Genomic DNA, 14000 nt, shown 5'->3' on the forward strand with positions numbered 1-14000 from the left:
GTTATCATAGGATCTGTAATCTCAGGTTATTATATGGTCTGTAATCTCAGGTTATTATATGGTCTGTCACCGCAGGTTATTATGTGGTCTGGAATCAGGTTATTATATGATCTTGAATCTCAGGTTATCATATGATCTGGAATCAGGTTATTATATGGTCTGGAATCTCAGATTATTATATGATCTGTAATCTCAGGTTATTATATGGTCTGTAATCTCAGGTTATTATATAATCTGTAATCTCAGGTTATTATATGGTATGTAATCTCAGGTTATCATATGATCATATCTGTAATCTCAGGTTATTATATGATCTGTAATCTCAGGGTATTATATGGTCTGTAATCTCAGGTTATTATATGGTCTGCACCGCAGGTTATTATGTGGTCTGGAATCAGGTTATTATATGATCTTTAATCTCAGGTTATTATATAAAATGTAATCTCAGGTTATCATATGGTATGTAATCTCAGGTTATTATATGATCTGGAATCAGGTTATTATATGGTCTGTAATCTCAGGTTATCATATGGTCTGTAATCCCAGGTTATTATATGATCTGTAATCTCAGGTTATTATATGGTCTGTAATCTCAGGTTATCATATGATCTTTAATATCAGGTTATTATATGGTCTGTAATCTCAGGTTATCATATGACCTGTAATCTCAGGTTATTATAAGGTCTGTAATTTCACGTTATTACATAATCTGTAATCTCAGGTTATTATATGATCTGGAATCAGGTTATTATATGGTCTGTAATCTCAGGCTATTTTATGATCTGTAATCTCAGGGTATTATATGGTCTGTAATCTCAGGTTATTATATGGTCTGCACCGCAGGTTATTATATGATCTGTCATCTCAAGTCATTATATGGTCTGGAATCAGGTTATTATGTGATCTGTAATCTCAGGTTATTATATAATCTGTAATCTCAGGTTATTATATAATCTGTAATCTCAGGTTATTATAAAGTCTGTAATCTCAGGTTATTATATGATCTTTAATCTCAGTTTATTATGTGGTCTGGAATCTCAGGTTATTATATAGTCTGGAATCAGGTTATCATATGGTCTGTAATCTCAGGTTACTATATGATCTGTAATATCAGTGTGACGGACCGCCTGGCACCCCAACCGGGTGCCTCCACCAATCGATGGTCCTAGTGCTCACCGAGGACTCCAAGGACTCACCGAGGACTCCACCAGACACCATCAGCACCATAGACTCCCACAAACCGCCGTATGTTGGTTGGGGATCTCACCGTCCTCCACCCACCCTGACCCAAGACCAGGATCCAGCTTCCAGTGGATGAACCTCTGCTACTCCAGAGAGTATAGCAGGAACAGCTCTTATAAGAGCTAGTGATAATAATTATAGGGAGCATAAGGAGTATCGCAATTCCCAGAGTGAAAATAGCTGTCCCCTCCACACATGAGATGAGGCTCTGTGTTGAGGGTGGAGAGGAACTGATTTTAATGGTGCCACACTTGGTCTTTTATGACAATCCCCATGCAAGGGGCACTCCCACATGGACCTGGTGGGGTACTCCGTTACAAAGTCACAGACCAATAATAACAGTGTTACAATGCATGACACTCCCATATACAATACAATAAGCCTTCCCCTTTACTTAGGAGATAATTGGGTCAAGCATTATACTAAAATCAATTATCTCCAAATACAAAAAAAACACATTTTTACAAAACCCCCAAAATACCTTAAAACACATCAAATCCCCACAGTTACATCCCCTGATAGCCCTGATCTGGGTGACCAACATATCCAAAAATCACCCAGATCAGTTCATGAGTTCAGGAATTTCCTGGAAGTCATAGTTTTTACAGACTGCACGCATGGTCCCATGCCGAAAACGTTTCCATAGAATCACGGCTAAGTGCCGCTGGCGACTGCCCGGGAGCTGCAATGTCTTCATGCCGAAAATAGTTCCATAGAACTACAAGGGCATTCGCAGCTAAATCCCCCTGAAGTCTATTCGCTGTATTGGTCCATGCGAATGGCCACCAGGGAGCTAGTGTTCGGTTCTATGGAAAGTGCCCGAACCAGGGGAACCAGGGGGAATAAAATATGGGTCTTTACAGTCGTTGACTTTACCCATAGTCCTGAGGCAGGAGGCTGGCAATCTCCAGGCTGGCAATATGATCTGTAATCTCAGAGTATTATGTGTCTGTAATCTTATAATATTGTCTGTAATAAGTTATAATATGTATAAACTATGTAATTACAGAAAGCTGGCTGCACGCAGAGTGGGTGGGCGCTGGAGATCTCCTCACTTCCACGCAGAAGAAACTGAATGAAGACAGTGACTACACTGACATGAGAGTGTCCACACAGAACTCTGCTGAGACGTCTCAAGGAGAGGGTGAGAGTGCTGAGATGTGTCCCCTTCTTCCCCTGTGATTTCCTCCTCTCTGTGCCAGTCTCTCACACCCTGTTTCCTTTTCCTCTCTTTTTCCATCTTACTCCCTCTGCCGTTTCTCGCTGTCGCTTTTCGGACTCCGCAGACTCCCAACAGATCGAATGGAAAGGTCAGTCTCTGGGTGCTTAGTCTCACTCAGTCTGGGTGCTGGGTGATTAGTCTCACTCAGTCTGGGTGCTGGGTGATTAGTCTCACTCAGTCTGGGTGCTGGGTGATTAGTCTCACTTTCTCTAGTCTGTTTCAAATTTGAGGCAAAAATATCTTAAATGAAAATATAACTTTCTTGGTAAATTTTTCCAGTTCAGCTGTTTTAGCCTGAAATTTTAAATGAACTTCAAATTCCTAACAATTCACATTTTAGTGAAAAACCCATTTAAATTAGTGTTAAATTCCCTTCCCACCATTATGTCTAAACCCGGAGCCACTGTACAGCTAGATAAAGTCTGGTTAGTTTTATCAAGCAGATAGGGTTTGTAACGGGAACAGAAGGTGACTGTCCCCCACGAGGTAGATACCTGACTGGAAGGTTCCGGTGGGATCTGGTAATGGAGGATGGAACACGTAGTGAGACAGATCTGGATCCCAAGCCAGGAACTAGTCATCCTCCCCCCATTCCCATGTATTACAATAAGCCTTGATTTTAACCAGAAAAACAAAGACAGATTAGAAATCTGTGCATTGTGGAAACTCTGCTTACTGAGTCTGTCTTTTGTTACGTGTTTCTTGCCCCTCCCAGCCTGTCGATGTTTGTTTCTTTCAATCTCGCTCTGACTGCATCGTAACCCCGATACCCGTATACTCCTTCCTATCTCCCCACAGGGTCAGCTGTTTGGGATCTGTACTCCGACTTCTCCACCACGGAACGAACTCTCAATTTCCCTGGGCAAAAGGTATAAAGAAGCCATCTCTATATCTTCATATCTCTCCCAGAAATCGGATAAATGTTCTGACCATTATATCCTTCTCTCCGCAGGATAACGCGTCCATGAAACAGGTCCATTACCAATCGGAGGAGATTCAGCGCGATGAACTAGTGAGTTTTGTCTCCTTTGCTCTCTATACTCTCTAGAATAAGGGTGTCTATTCCTAGCCCTCCAACTTACTACCCAAGAATGCTCTACAGGCACAGAATTCTGGAAATAAAGGCCAAGAGTGGGCTGGGTGCACGCAATGCTGGACACCTTGATCTAGGATAGAGTAGAGAAAGCTCCCCAGCCATATTAAAGCATGCAATTCCCATAATTCTCAACCACATTGTGTCCAGATAAATACTACTTATTGCTCATTGGATTAGTAGTTTAGGACAGCTGGGCAGGCACCTTTATCTCCACAATTTGCTATTCATTCAAATTATTATTCAGATAATATTGAAGGCAATATTGGGAGCTAACGATTACTGTCCCGATAGGCAATGTCTGGAAAGAGGTCACAGATACGGCACTATAAATAATAACTGCCATCCGGGCCCCGCCCCTGGAATGTTCTATTGCAGCCAGGTGGGAAGGGTTCTATGCTGCATGTATGGTTTACTCTGTAGGCCCCGCCCCTGGAATGTTCTATTGCAGCCAGGTGGGAAGGGTTCTATGCTGCATGTATGGTTTACTCTGTAGGCCCTGCCCCTGGAATGTTCTATTGCAGCCAGGTGGGAAGGGTTTAAATGCTGCATGTATGGTTTACTCTGTAGGCCCTGCCCCTGGAATGTTCTATTGCAGTCAAGTGGGAAGAGTTTATTGCTGCATGTATGGTTTACTCTGTAGGCCCCGCCCCTGGAATATTCTATTTCCGTCAGGTGGGAAGGGTTCAGTGCCACATGAATGGTTTACCCTTTAAGCCCCGCCCCTGGAATATTCTATTTCCGTCAGGTGGGAAGGGTTCAGTGCCACATGAATGGTTTACCCTTTAAGCCCCGCCCCTGGAATATTCTATTTCCGTCAGGTGGGAAGGGTTCAGTGCCACATGAATGGTTTACCCTTTAAGCCCCGCCCCTGGAATATTCTATTGCAGTCAGGTGGGAAGGGTTCAGTGCCACATGAATGGTTTACCCTTTAAGCCCCGCCCCTGGAATATTCTATTTCCGTCAGGTGGGAAGGGTTTAATGCTGCATGAATGGTTTACCCTTTAAGCTCCGCCCCTGGAATATTCTATTGCAGTCAGGTGGGAAGGGTTTAATGCTGCATGAATGGTTTACCCTTTAAGCTCCGCCCCTGGAATATTCTATTGCAGTCAGGTGGGAAGGGTTTAATGCTGCATGAATGGTTTACTCTCTTCGCCCCGCCCCTGGAATGTTCTATTCCTCCTCAGTTCCGGTGTGTTATCAGGTTACTAGTCAGAGGTGTGTCGAATTCAGCTCCTCCCCGATCCACCCGTGCATCAATCTCGCAGCACATGTCAATCATAATGCTGTGTCCTTCCACACTATCCATGTGCACTCCTGATGCTTGTTTAAACTCCTTAAACCCCTGTGTGCAGAGTATCCGTCACAGTTTCTGTAGCGGAATGTATTAAGCCTGTCCCATAACCTGCATATTTGACTGTATTCGTTTATTGTATTCATGTGTTTCTGTATACTTTTGTATGTGGGTTCGATAGTTTCATGAGAATGAAACTACCGAACCATTAGACCACCCCAGTGAGAAGTGTGCGCCTCGTTAGGTGTTCACACTTCTCACAAAACCGCAACTTGAACTGTAGTTACTGATGCCTGGGTGGCCGCTGTTCGGTATACGAACCACGTGTGGCGGCCATCTTACGCATCAAATCTCAGCGGTGTTTGGTCGTCGAGTGTCTGGAACTCAAATCGGACACTCAAACAACCGAACACCGCTGAGACCTCCAGGGCTCCGTAACTCCCGAACGGAGGGACCTAACGAATCCCCATTCGGTAGAAACAAAGTACGAGGGAACTATAATACAGGTGAATTTAAGTGTGGATGGCTAGGATTACTGTATGTTTTTACTGCCGAATGGAAACCGACCGCAGGGCCCAAACGCATGGAACCCTTTTCGGATACCACCTCGTGTGCGGTCGGTCAAACTTCACCCTCCACCTAACTACCGAACCCCTGGTCCGATCTGGGTGAATTTTGGATATATTATTCACCCAGATCAGGGCTACCTGGCGGTACCCTACTATTGATGCTATGTACTAGTTTAGGGGTACATCCAGGTTTGGGGTAAAGGTACAGTATAAGTTAAGGGGATTATGAGTCACTCTGAGGGGAGGAGATGTGTGGGAGGTAACAGTTACAGTATTGGTTACTGCCCTAATTGATGTAAATCCCTCCCTTGCATGGGTGCATGCATATAAGGCACCCTGGAATAAAGATTATGAGTTCTGCTCCTGAAACTGTGTGTCGTCCAGTTATTGGGATTGCTGTTGGGATATTTCTGTATTACTTTGCCTGCTGGAAACTCTGCTTGTGGATTTACAATTGCCTTGTTCCTGAGCCTCACTGGGATCTTAAGTGGAGAATAGCTGTGGGATATCAGCTCTCCGCTACAGTTTCTGTTTCCTGTAACATTTGTTGTGTTCTGATCACTGGATACATTCTGGTTTGTTCTCTTGTGGCTCTTGACCTCCGGCATTCCTTGACGTGGCATGTTACACCTCCTGACCAGAGCTCAGCGCTGACCAGTCTCTCGTTTCACACCCACAGGGTCAATTACTAAAATGTGAATTCAAAGTGAATTTAAGGTCAAAATAGTTCAGCTACTCTGGCCTTGAATTTCACTTGTAGTTTTCACTAGTAAATATCCCTATCAGTGTCTCACCTCCATTCAGCCACATACCTGAAAGGGAATCCATAGTGTTAGGATACACTCCCTCGCACGCCCTCCCCCACCGCATTCCATCTGACGATGGGGGAACCTAACGCATCTGCACGGTGAGTGCCGCAAGAGCTTTAGGACTTCCCCATAGGAAAACACTGAATCACTGCTTTCCTATGGGGTTTCCTCGGATGCTGGATGTCCTCACGCTCTGCATAAGGACATCCAGCATCAGAAAAAACCCCATCCAGTGTTGCTTAAGGGCTACTAGTGGCAGGCTTGGTACTGCAATGGGAACATGTTTTACATTGCAGGACTAAGGGAGGCAGGGACACTGCACCCAGACCAATGAGATGACATGGTCTGAGTTCCTATAGTGTCACTTTAAATTCAACCATTCTAAGGATCAGTTACAAACTTATATCTGGTATTATTTTCAGTGTTCTTGGCTTGACCAATTCTTTACAAGTTAGTGTTAGAAGTCTTGTTACGTGGTTACTAGTATTGTGACCAAGATAGAGTCAGGAGTATCATTACGTTGTTAGGGTTAGTAATATCATGACAATGTTAAGGCTGGGAGCATCGTTACATGGTTAGGAGCATCTTTAGGTGGCTAGGAGTATCATGACATAGTTAGGAGTATCATGACATGGTTAGGAGTATCATGACATGGTTAGGAGTATCATGACATGGTTAGGAGTATCATGACATGGTTAGGAGCATCATTACATGGTTAGGAGCATCGTTAGGTGGCTAGGAGTATCATTACATGGTTAGCGATATCATTACATGGTTAGGAGCATCATTACATGGGTAGGAGCATCGTTACATGGGTAGGAGCATCGTTACATGGGTAGGAGCATCATTATATGGTTAAGAGCATTGTTACATTGTTAGGAGTATTGTTACGTGGTTAGTGATATCTTTACATGGTTAGGAGTATTGTTACGTGGTTAGCGATATCGTTACATGGTTAGCGATATCGTTACATGGTTAGGAGTATTGTTACGTGGTTAGCGATATCTTTACATGGTTAGGAATATCGTTACATGGCTAGGGATACCATTACATGGTTAGGAGTATCGTTACATGGCAAGGAGTATTGTGACATTAGGATTAGGAGCATCATTAACTGATTAAGATTAGTAATATTGTGACATTGTAAGGAGTATCTTGTTAGGGGTATCTTGACATTAGGGATATCGGGTTAGGGGTATTGTGACGTCAGGGTTATTAGTATCAGGTTATGGGTATTGTGACATTAACGTTACAGTTAAGAGTAACATAACATTAGTATTACAGTTCAGAATATCAGGTAAGGAGTATTGTGACATCAAGTTTAAGATTAGGAGTATGGGGCTAGGGGTATCCTAACATTAGAGTTTGGATTAGGAATATGGGATTAGGGGTATACTGACATTAGGGTTAGGATTAGCAGTATGGGATTAAGGGTATACTGACATTAGGGACATTGGGGTTAGGATTAGGGGTATACTGACATTACGGTTACTGACATTAGAGTTTGGTTTAGGAATATGGGATTAGGGGTATACTGACATTAGGGTTAGGATTAGCAGTATGGGATTAGGGGTATACTGACATTAGGGTTAGGATTAGGAGTATGGATTTAGGAGTATACTGACATTAGGGTTAGGAGTATGGGATTAGGAGTATACTGACATTAGGGTTACTGACATTAGAGTTAGGATTAAGAGTGTGAGGTTAGGGGTATACTGACATTAGAGTTAGGATTAAGAGTATGAGGTTAGGGGTATACTGACATTAAGGTTAGGATTAGGAGTATGAGGTTAGGGGTATATTGACATTAGAGTTATGATTAGGGGTATGGGGTATACTGACATTAGAGTTAGGAGTAGGGGTATGGGTTTATGGGTATACTGACATTAGGGTTAGGATTAAACGTTTGGGATTAGGGGTATACTGACATTAGGGTTAGGATTAGGAGTATGGGATTAGGGGTATATTGACATTAGGGTTAGGAATATGGGATTAGTGGTATACTGATATTAGGGTTAGGATTAGGAGTATGAGGTTAGGGGATACTGACATTAGGGTTAGGGGTATACTGACATTAGGGTTTGGAGTATTGGATTAGGGGTATACTGACATTAGGGTTAGGATTAGGAGTATGGGATTAGGGGTATATTGACATTAGGGTTAGGTTTAGGAGTATAGGATTAGGGGTATATTGACATTAGGGTTAGGTTTAGGAGTATGAGGTTAGGGGTATGTTGACATTAGGGTTAGGATACTGACATAAGGGTTAGGATTAGGAGTATGAGGTTAGGGGTATACTGACATTAGGTTTAGGATTAGGAGTATGCGGTTAAGGGTATACTGACATTAGGTTTAAGAGTATGGGATTAGGGGTATATTGACATTAGGGTTAGGATACTGACATAAGGGTTAGGATTAGGACTGGAGTATGAGGTTTGGGGTATACTGACATTAGGTTTAGGATTAGGAGTATGGGATTAGGGGTATACTGACATTAGAGTTAGGAGTATTATGACTTTGGTTTAGTAATTCATACATGGTTTACTTTGCAGGAACCCGACACGCTGGTGACCTTTAACCGAGGGGCTCTGATTGGCCTGCTGGTGGTGGCGGTTGCTGTGGCGATGGTAATAATTGTCAGCCTCCTCTTGATCCGACGCAAACCATACGGAACGATCAGCCATGGAATCATAGAGGTGAGATATCTGCTACTTCAACTACTCTTTTTTCACAGGTCTTAAATTCTGTTTATTACATCATACCGCACGCAGCTTTGTTACAGCAGGATAACATGGGTTGGAAGGACTGTAACAGCTATAATTTTCAGGCAAATATAGGTCTCCCCTTACCACACAAGAATCCTAATCCATCTCTGTCCTTGGCTCTAGCAACATCCTTTAACATGGGCCAATTACTTGGCGCTGTAATACTGCGCTACCTGTATTGCAGCGCTATTTCACTATTGATGCCTCCACAAAGCAGCTGTGTGACCGTGGGAAGCCTTGATTTGACAGCTCCGTTGCCGCCATTTTAGTTAGCGGCTGCCATTGGAGCATGGACCCAATGTCTCTGGTCCCCGAGGGTGTCTCTTGGTTCTGCCTCTGCGTCCGGTGCCCCATGGTTGGTGTCTGGATAAGTGGCGGAGCGGGCAGGTAAGCCTCAGTGTCTGAGTTGTCAAGGGGCTCAAGGCCGTGAAGTAGTGCCGACAGGTCTAGGCCTGTGTGTGGTCTGTAGGCACCAGGCCTCCGTTACCCAAACAGTCTCTTGGTCCAAGAGTCCAGTCAAACCCATCAAACAGTCCTTCATCTTGCTTTATGTCGTCAATCACCTTTCTTATGTCCTTTATGTGTTTGTGAATAGGTTCAAAATGGTCAGTGAGGTTCAAACAGCACATTCCTTCACAATCTTCACACCCATGATTGCGTTTGGCATTAGGTAATCTATAACTGCCTCATTCTGTAGAATTGCTTGTTTGTTACCTAGCACTTCTAAGAATAATTCTTCAATAGCTTGAGGCGTAGCGTTTAACGGAGTTCAGCGTCTGTCTTATCTGCTATGTGTGTACAGTAATGGTCACCCACTACCTTACATAGCCCCCCTCCCTTATGCCGCTAACTGGTAATCTAATGTCCTTCCATTCAAAAGAACATCTTGTTCTGTTCCTGTTCATCAGGATGCTGGTATAGTAGGCAACAAATGCAGAACAATTCCCGCTGAGCTATAAGCATGTGTACAGAAAAGTAAGCATGTGTACAGGCGCCATTTTCAAAGCATGTCTTTGGAGATTGTGTTCTTCACGAGCTCCCTTCTGGGGAATCGCGGCTCTTTATCTTTGGCAGGTGGTAAGTGATTGTTCTGCCCATCAAAAACACATACTTGCTGCTCCTTTGGAAAGGTAACGTGTGTCTTTGTCTCTTCCCAACTGTCCTTCAGCTATAAAATCCGCAACTATAACATCTTCAACAAGTGTCTGCTTTTACCTGTATGTGATGAATCCATGTCTTGCTCTCTTTTAACTTGGAATCACTGTGATGACCAGGAGTAGACTTTGTACACAAATAGTCCATTGTGGAGAGGCCTGCTCACTTTTCCAGTTTCTGAATATTATAGCTCTTAATTCTGAATCTCCCCTCTGTTGGCCTGTCCTTTGTAGGTTACCACAGCCATTTCCTTGGGTATTTGGCGAAGAGTCCACTCTGAATTTTAATTTTATTTTAGCTCTTGCAGTGATGATTTTATAATTGCTCCAAGGCAAGCAGAATGTGTAAATATTTGTCCTTTGTCTTTCTCCAAGATATACTTCTTGCGTTAGTATAAAATGAACTCCGTGTGCTGATAAGTTGGGAGATAGGGGATGTGCTTTGAGGATTTAATTTGAGAATATCACAGGATGTACTGATCCCCACTTCCCATCCATTAGATGACTTGATTAGTTCACATAGAATTCCCTCAAGGACTGACAACCTCCATGATTTATTTACAGTCTCTCGCTTTTTATTATGCGCACACATTATCAACAATAATAGCAATAACACAATAACGTCTACCGATATAAGAGAAATAGACTCGGATTAATATTATGATCTTTTACAGATTCATTTATATCAACAATTTCAGAAATTGTAGCCTGCATATTCTGAGTCCGCCTTGCAGTAACAGACCACAAATATGCAGGAACTGTTTTTCCCAAAAATGTATTAAATGTGTTGAATTCAGCTAGTTATTTTATTCTTATTATAAAATATAAGCATTAAATATATATCAACACAAAGAATAATATATTCATCAGAAATGATTAAGCTCCCACACATAATACAGTATTTTATCATTTTACTAAGAAGATCAAGCAAAACTAAACCAAACGCTCTCAATAATAATCAGATATCTGCTTAGTAAATTTGACTGGAGAATCTGCTAATGTAGTTCTGTGTCTCAGTCAAACAACAGACTAGTATATTGTATCTGCATAGGGTTTGGGCTATTGGGCTCCGTCCTTGCTACCTCCCTATTCGTGACGATGTGTAAGACCATGATCTCCAACCTGGGTGGGGACAGTTCTGATGTCGGGGCAGTCTGAAAACATTTTCTATTCCCACGAAACAGGCAAACGCCCTATTGGCATTCTACATTCTGATACCATTCCCTCTCACCACATCCTGCAGCCTCTATCAAAATCACACTGAAACCAATGACATAACAATTTCTTTGACCATTTAGCATTTACACTGCCTTGTAATGACTAGGTCTAATATTGGTGGTTCACCCCCTTTATACTAATACCAACACTTGTTCGTGGGCTGGAGTTGTGTGATTCAGGTGCAAAATATTCTGCGTCTCCAAAGACTGAACATGTAGCCCACCAACTGTTGGCTGTGGTACTTCTAACGGCTGATGAGCGGTCAGCAATTCTCTTCTAATCGGTTTGTTTCCCTTGTTGGCAGGTGGAAGCATCGAGAAACCCGGAAGACAAGCACCTGAGTAAGATGCAGAACCAGGGCTATGAAAATCCAACCTACAGATATTTCGAAGAGTCCAACTAAACCCTGGGGTGCCGGAGGATTGGGTTATACATTTTGGGCCATGGGTGGGGAGGGCTTTATTCAGGGGCATAAAAAAAATTTAATAAAATGTAAAAAAAAATATGGGTGGGGGGAGGCACGGGTCTACAGGGCAAATTTAACAAGGTTAGTGACGGAATAGCTAGAGAGAGCATTTGCCCCCACTGAGAGCGACCGCGAGAGATATAAAATGGTCGCATCGCAGCTGGGAGGAATCTGATAAATACAGGGAAAGAAAGGAGAAAAGAGGATATTCTGGAAGGTAAGAGAAAGAAGAAATGCATGGGGTAATGTGTAGGACAGAGCGAGTTAAAGTGCCGTCTCTCGCCCCTGTAAAATGCACTTATATAAATTATTTATAACAAAGAAGGGATAAGAGACAAGGTGGCACTCTGACCTCCTGCTCCGAGACATCTCCCTGAAACGAGACCGCTAACCTGCTCTCTCTGCATTGTCATACCGCCAGGGACACCAGCAATGCATTTAACCCATTTGAGCGGCAGAGAGGGAGGGGCGCACATAGCGCCCACTGTAGGCCAACGGCTTTGTGTAAAAACAGAAATTAAAGCATAAAAATAGCCCTACACAGAATGTAGTAACCATGGTTACATGATCAACATCATTATACAATGTGGCCCCTCCCTCTACGCATTCAAAGGGTTCCAATCTGCAGACTGCTTCCTATGCCATCTCCTGCTGCTTTCTATTTATTTAAACTTGTTTGGCTGGTCTGTTGGCTAGGAGTGATAGTTCCTCTTACTGCCTGTCTGAATCGTTTAGTCAGATTAGTAGGTAGGAGGAAAAGATGGACCATAATATCTGTCTGTCAGCTATGGGGGTGCGCATGGCAACGCTGGAAGAAGAGGAGTTGTGTACCCTTATTGTGGCACTTTAGTTTGTGTATTAATTTCCCTGACGTGTTAACACACCCCCCACCCCCTTTACCTATACCAGTAGCGCTGTGTGTGTGCGCATCAGGCTGAGCGAATGAGAGTTTTTGTGTGTGTGGTCGTAAGACATGCAGCCTTGAAATTCTAAGTAACCGGTACTCGACCTACAGCACATCGGCTGATTTTGCATTACAATCCCTATCATCCTTAGCCAGTCTGCGAGTGGCTCAGGATGATGTGATCCAAAAGCAGTCAGTATTCTTAGTCCTTTGATCTATGGTACATTGGCTTCTTGTCCATCACTGCATTAAAGACCCCTAACTATTATCTTGTTTTATAACAGTTCCTTTAAATACGAATATAATGCTATATAAAGTGAATCCAACTACACCCAAAACACGTCCAATGGTCTGTTTGTTTATTTATTTTAAACGTGTATCCAGACCTCCAGCCAGTCCCAAACAACACATTCCAGACACAATCAGAGGGTTTATTCACTCAACAAGCTGTGAACCAAACTGCAAACTGGTGGGGAGGAGGGGGTGGATTATCAGTTTCTATGAATATTGGATCATCAATAGCAGGAGAGTAGCTGGTGTTTGCCGACTAGATGGGCGGAATGGTTCTTATCTGCCGCCACATTCTATGTTTCTATGAGTTTAGAAAATTATTTTTGCATCGATCAGAGGGGTCTTGCTGTTTAAGTCTTAAACTCTCATATTCAGAAGTGAGCAGGAAATCACAAAAACAGTTTAATATGTGATCTATATCCCGGGAGAAATCTGAAAATCTCTGGGCAGATGGAGCTTTAATCCCTCCGATTCTCGCCAGTAACGTCATGGTGAAAAGCCAGTCTGCTGTAGCGTATCAAGCTACAAGGACTATAGCGACTTATCCAAAGCTCAGTGTATTAAAACAACAAAAAACAGATAACATCACTAAACTCTACACTTATGGCCACGGCACAAACCAGGCTCACTTTTACAAACACTGCTCAGGGAAAAGCCTCGTGTTCTGCTGGTGGTAAAGGAATCTTTTTTAAAACAATGTATTGCAAGTAACAGAGCGTGGTAAAATAAGCAACACCGTCGGCAAAACTGGTTGTGTGGATATGGCAGTCAGTACACAATAAGTTTCACACCAGCCAGTCACATTCCCACTACTCTAGAAGAGGACCTCTGCTGTGATCCTGGCAAACTCTGGGCAGCCGAGATATGGATTCGTATTAAACTCTAGAAACCAATGCAACAAGAACACCCCACTCAAGCAGGTAAGTCCCCTTTTTTGCCAAGAAGGAGATGGTTCTAGTTTAGTGGAGGCAGA

The 14000-nt window shown here is 43.0% G+C and overlaps 1 protein-coding gene across 2 annotated transcripts in view; it reads left to right on the forward strand.

Annotated features, from left to right (window-relative positions):
* APLP1 (amyloid beta precursor like protein 1) overlaps positions 1-13074 on the forward strand; it is a 62302-nt gene extending 49228 nt beyond the window's left edge. The window contains exons 12-17 of one of the 2 annotated variants that reach the window (XM_063436567.1): positions 2252-2386; positions 2529-2552; positions 3263-3333; positions 3417-3476; positions 8782-8925; positions 11671-13074. In XM_063436567.1, the coding sequence (XP_063292637.1) occupies positions 2252-2386; positions 2529-2552; positions 3263-3333; positions 3417-3476; positions 8782-8925; positions 11671-11769 (533 nt within the window). In that variant the 3' untranslated portion in view covers positions 11770-13074. The remainder of the gene's footprint in view (positions 1-2251; positions 2387-2528; positions 2553-3262; positions 3334-3416; positions 3477-8781; positions 8926-11670) is intronic. The other variant, XM_063436568.1, reaches the window with a different exon arrangement.
* Positions 13075-14000: the final 926 nt, after the last annotated feature.

The sequence above is a fragment of the Pelobates fuscus genome, chromosome 11 (assembly GCF_036172605.1).
Source record: "Pelobates fuscus isolate aPelFus1 chromosome 11, aPelFus1.pri, whole genome shotgun sequence".
Lineage (NCBI taxonomy): Eukaryota > Metazoa > Chordata > Amphibia > Anura > Pelobatidae > Pelobates > Pelobates fuscus.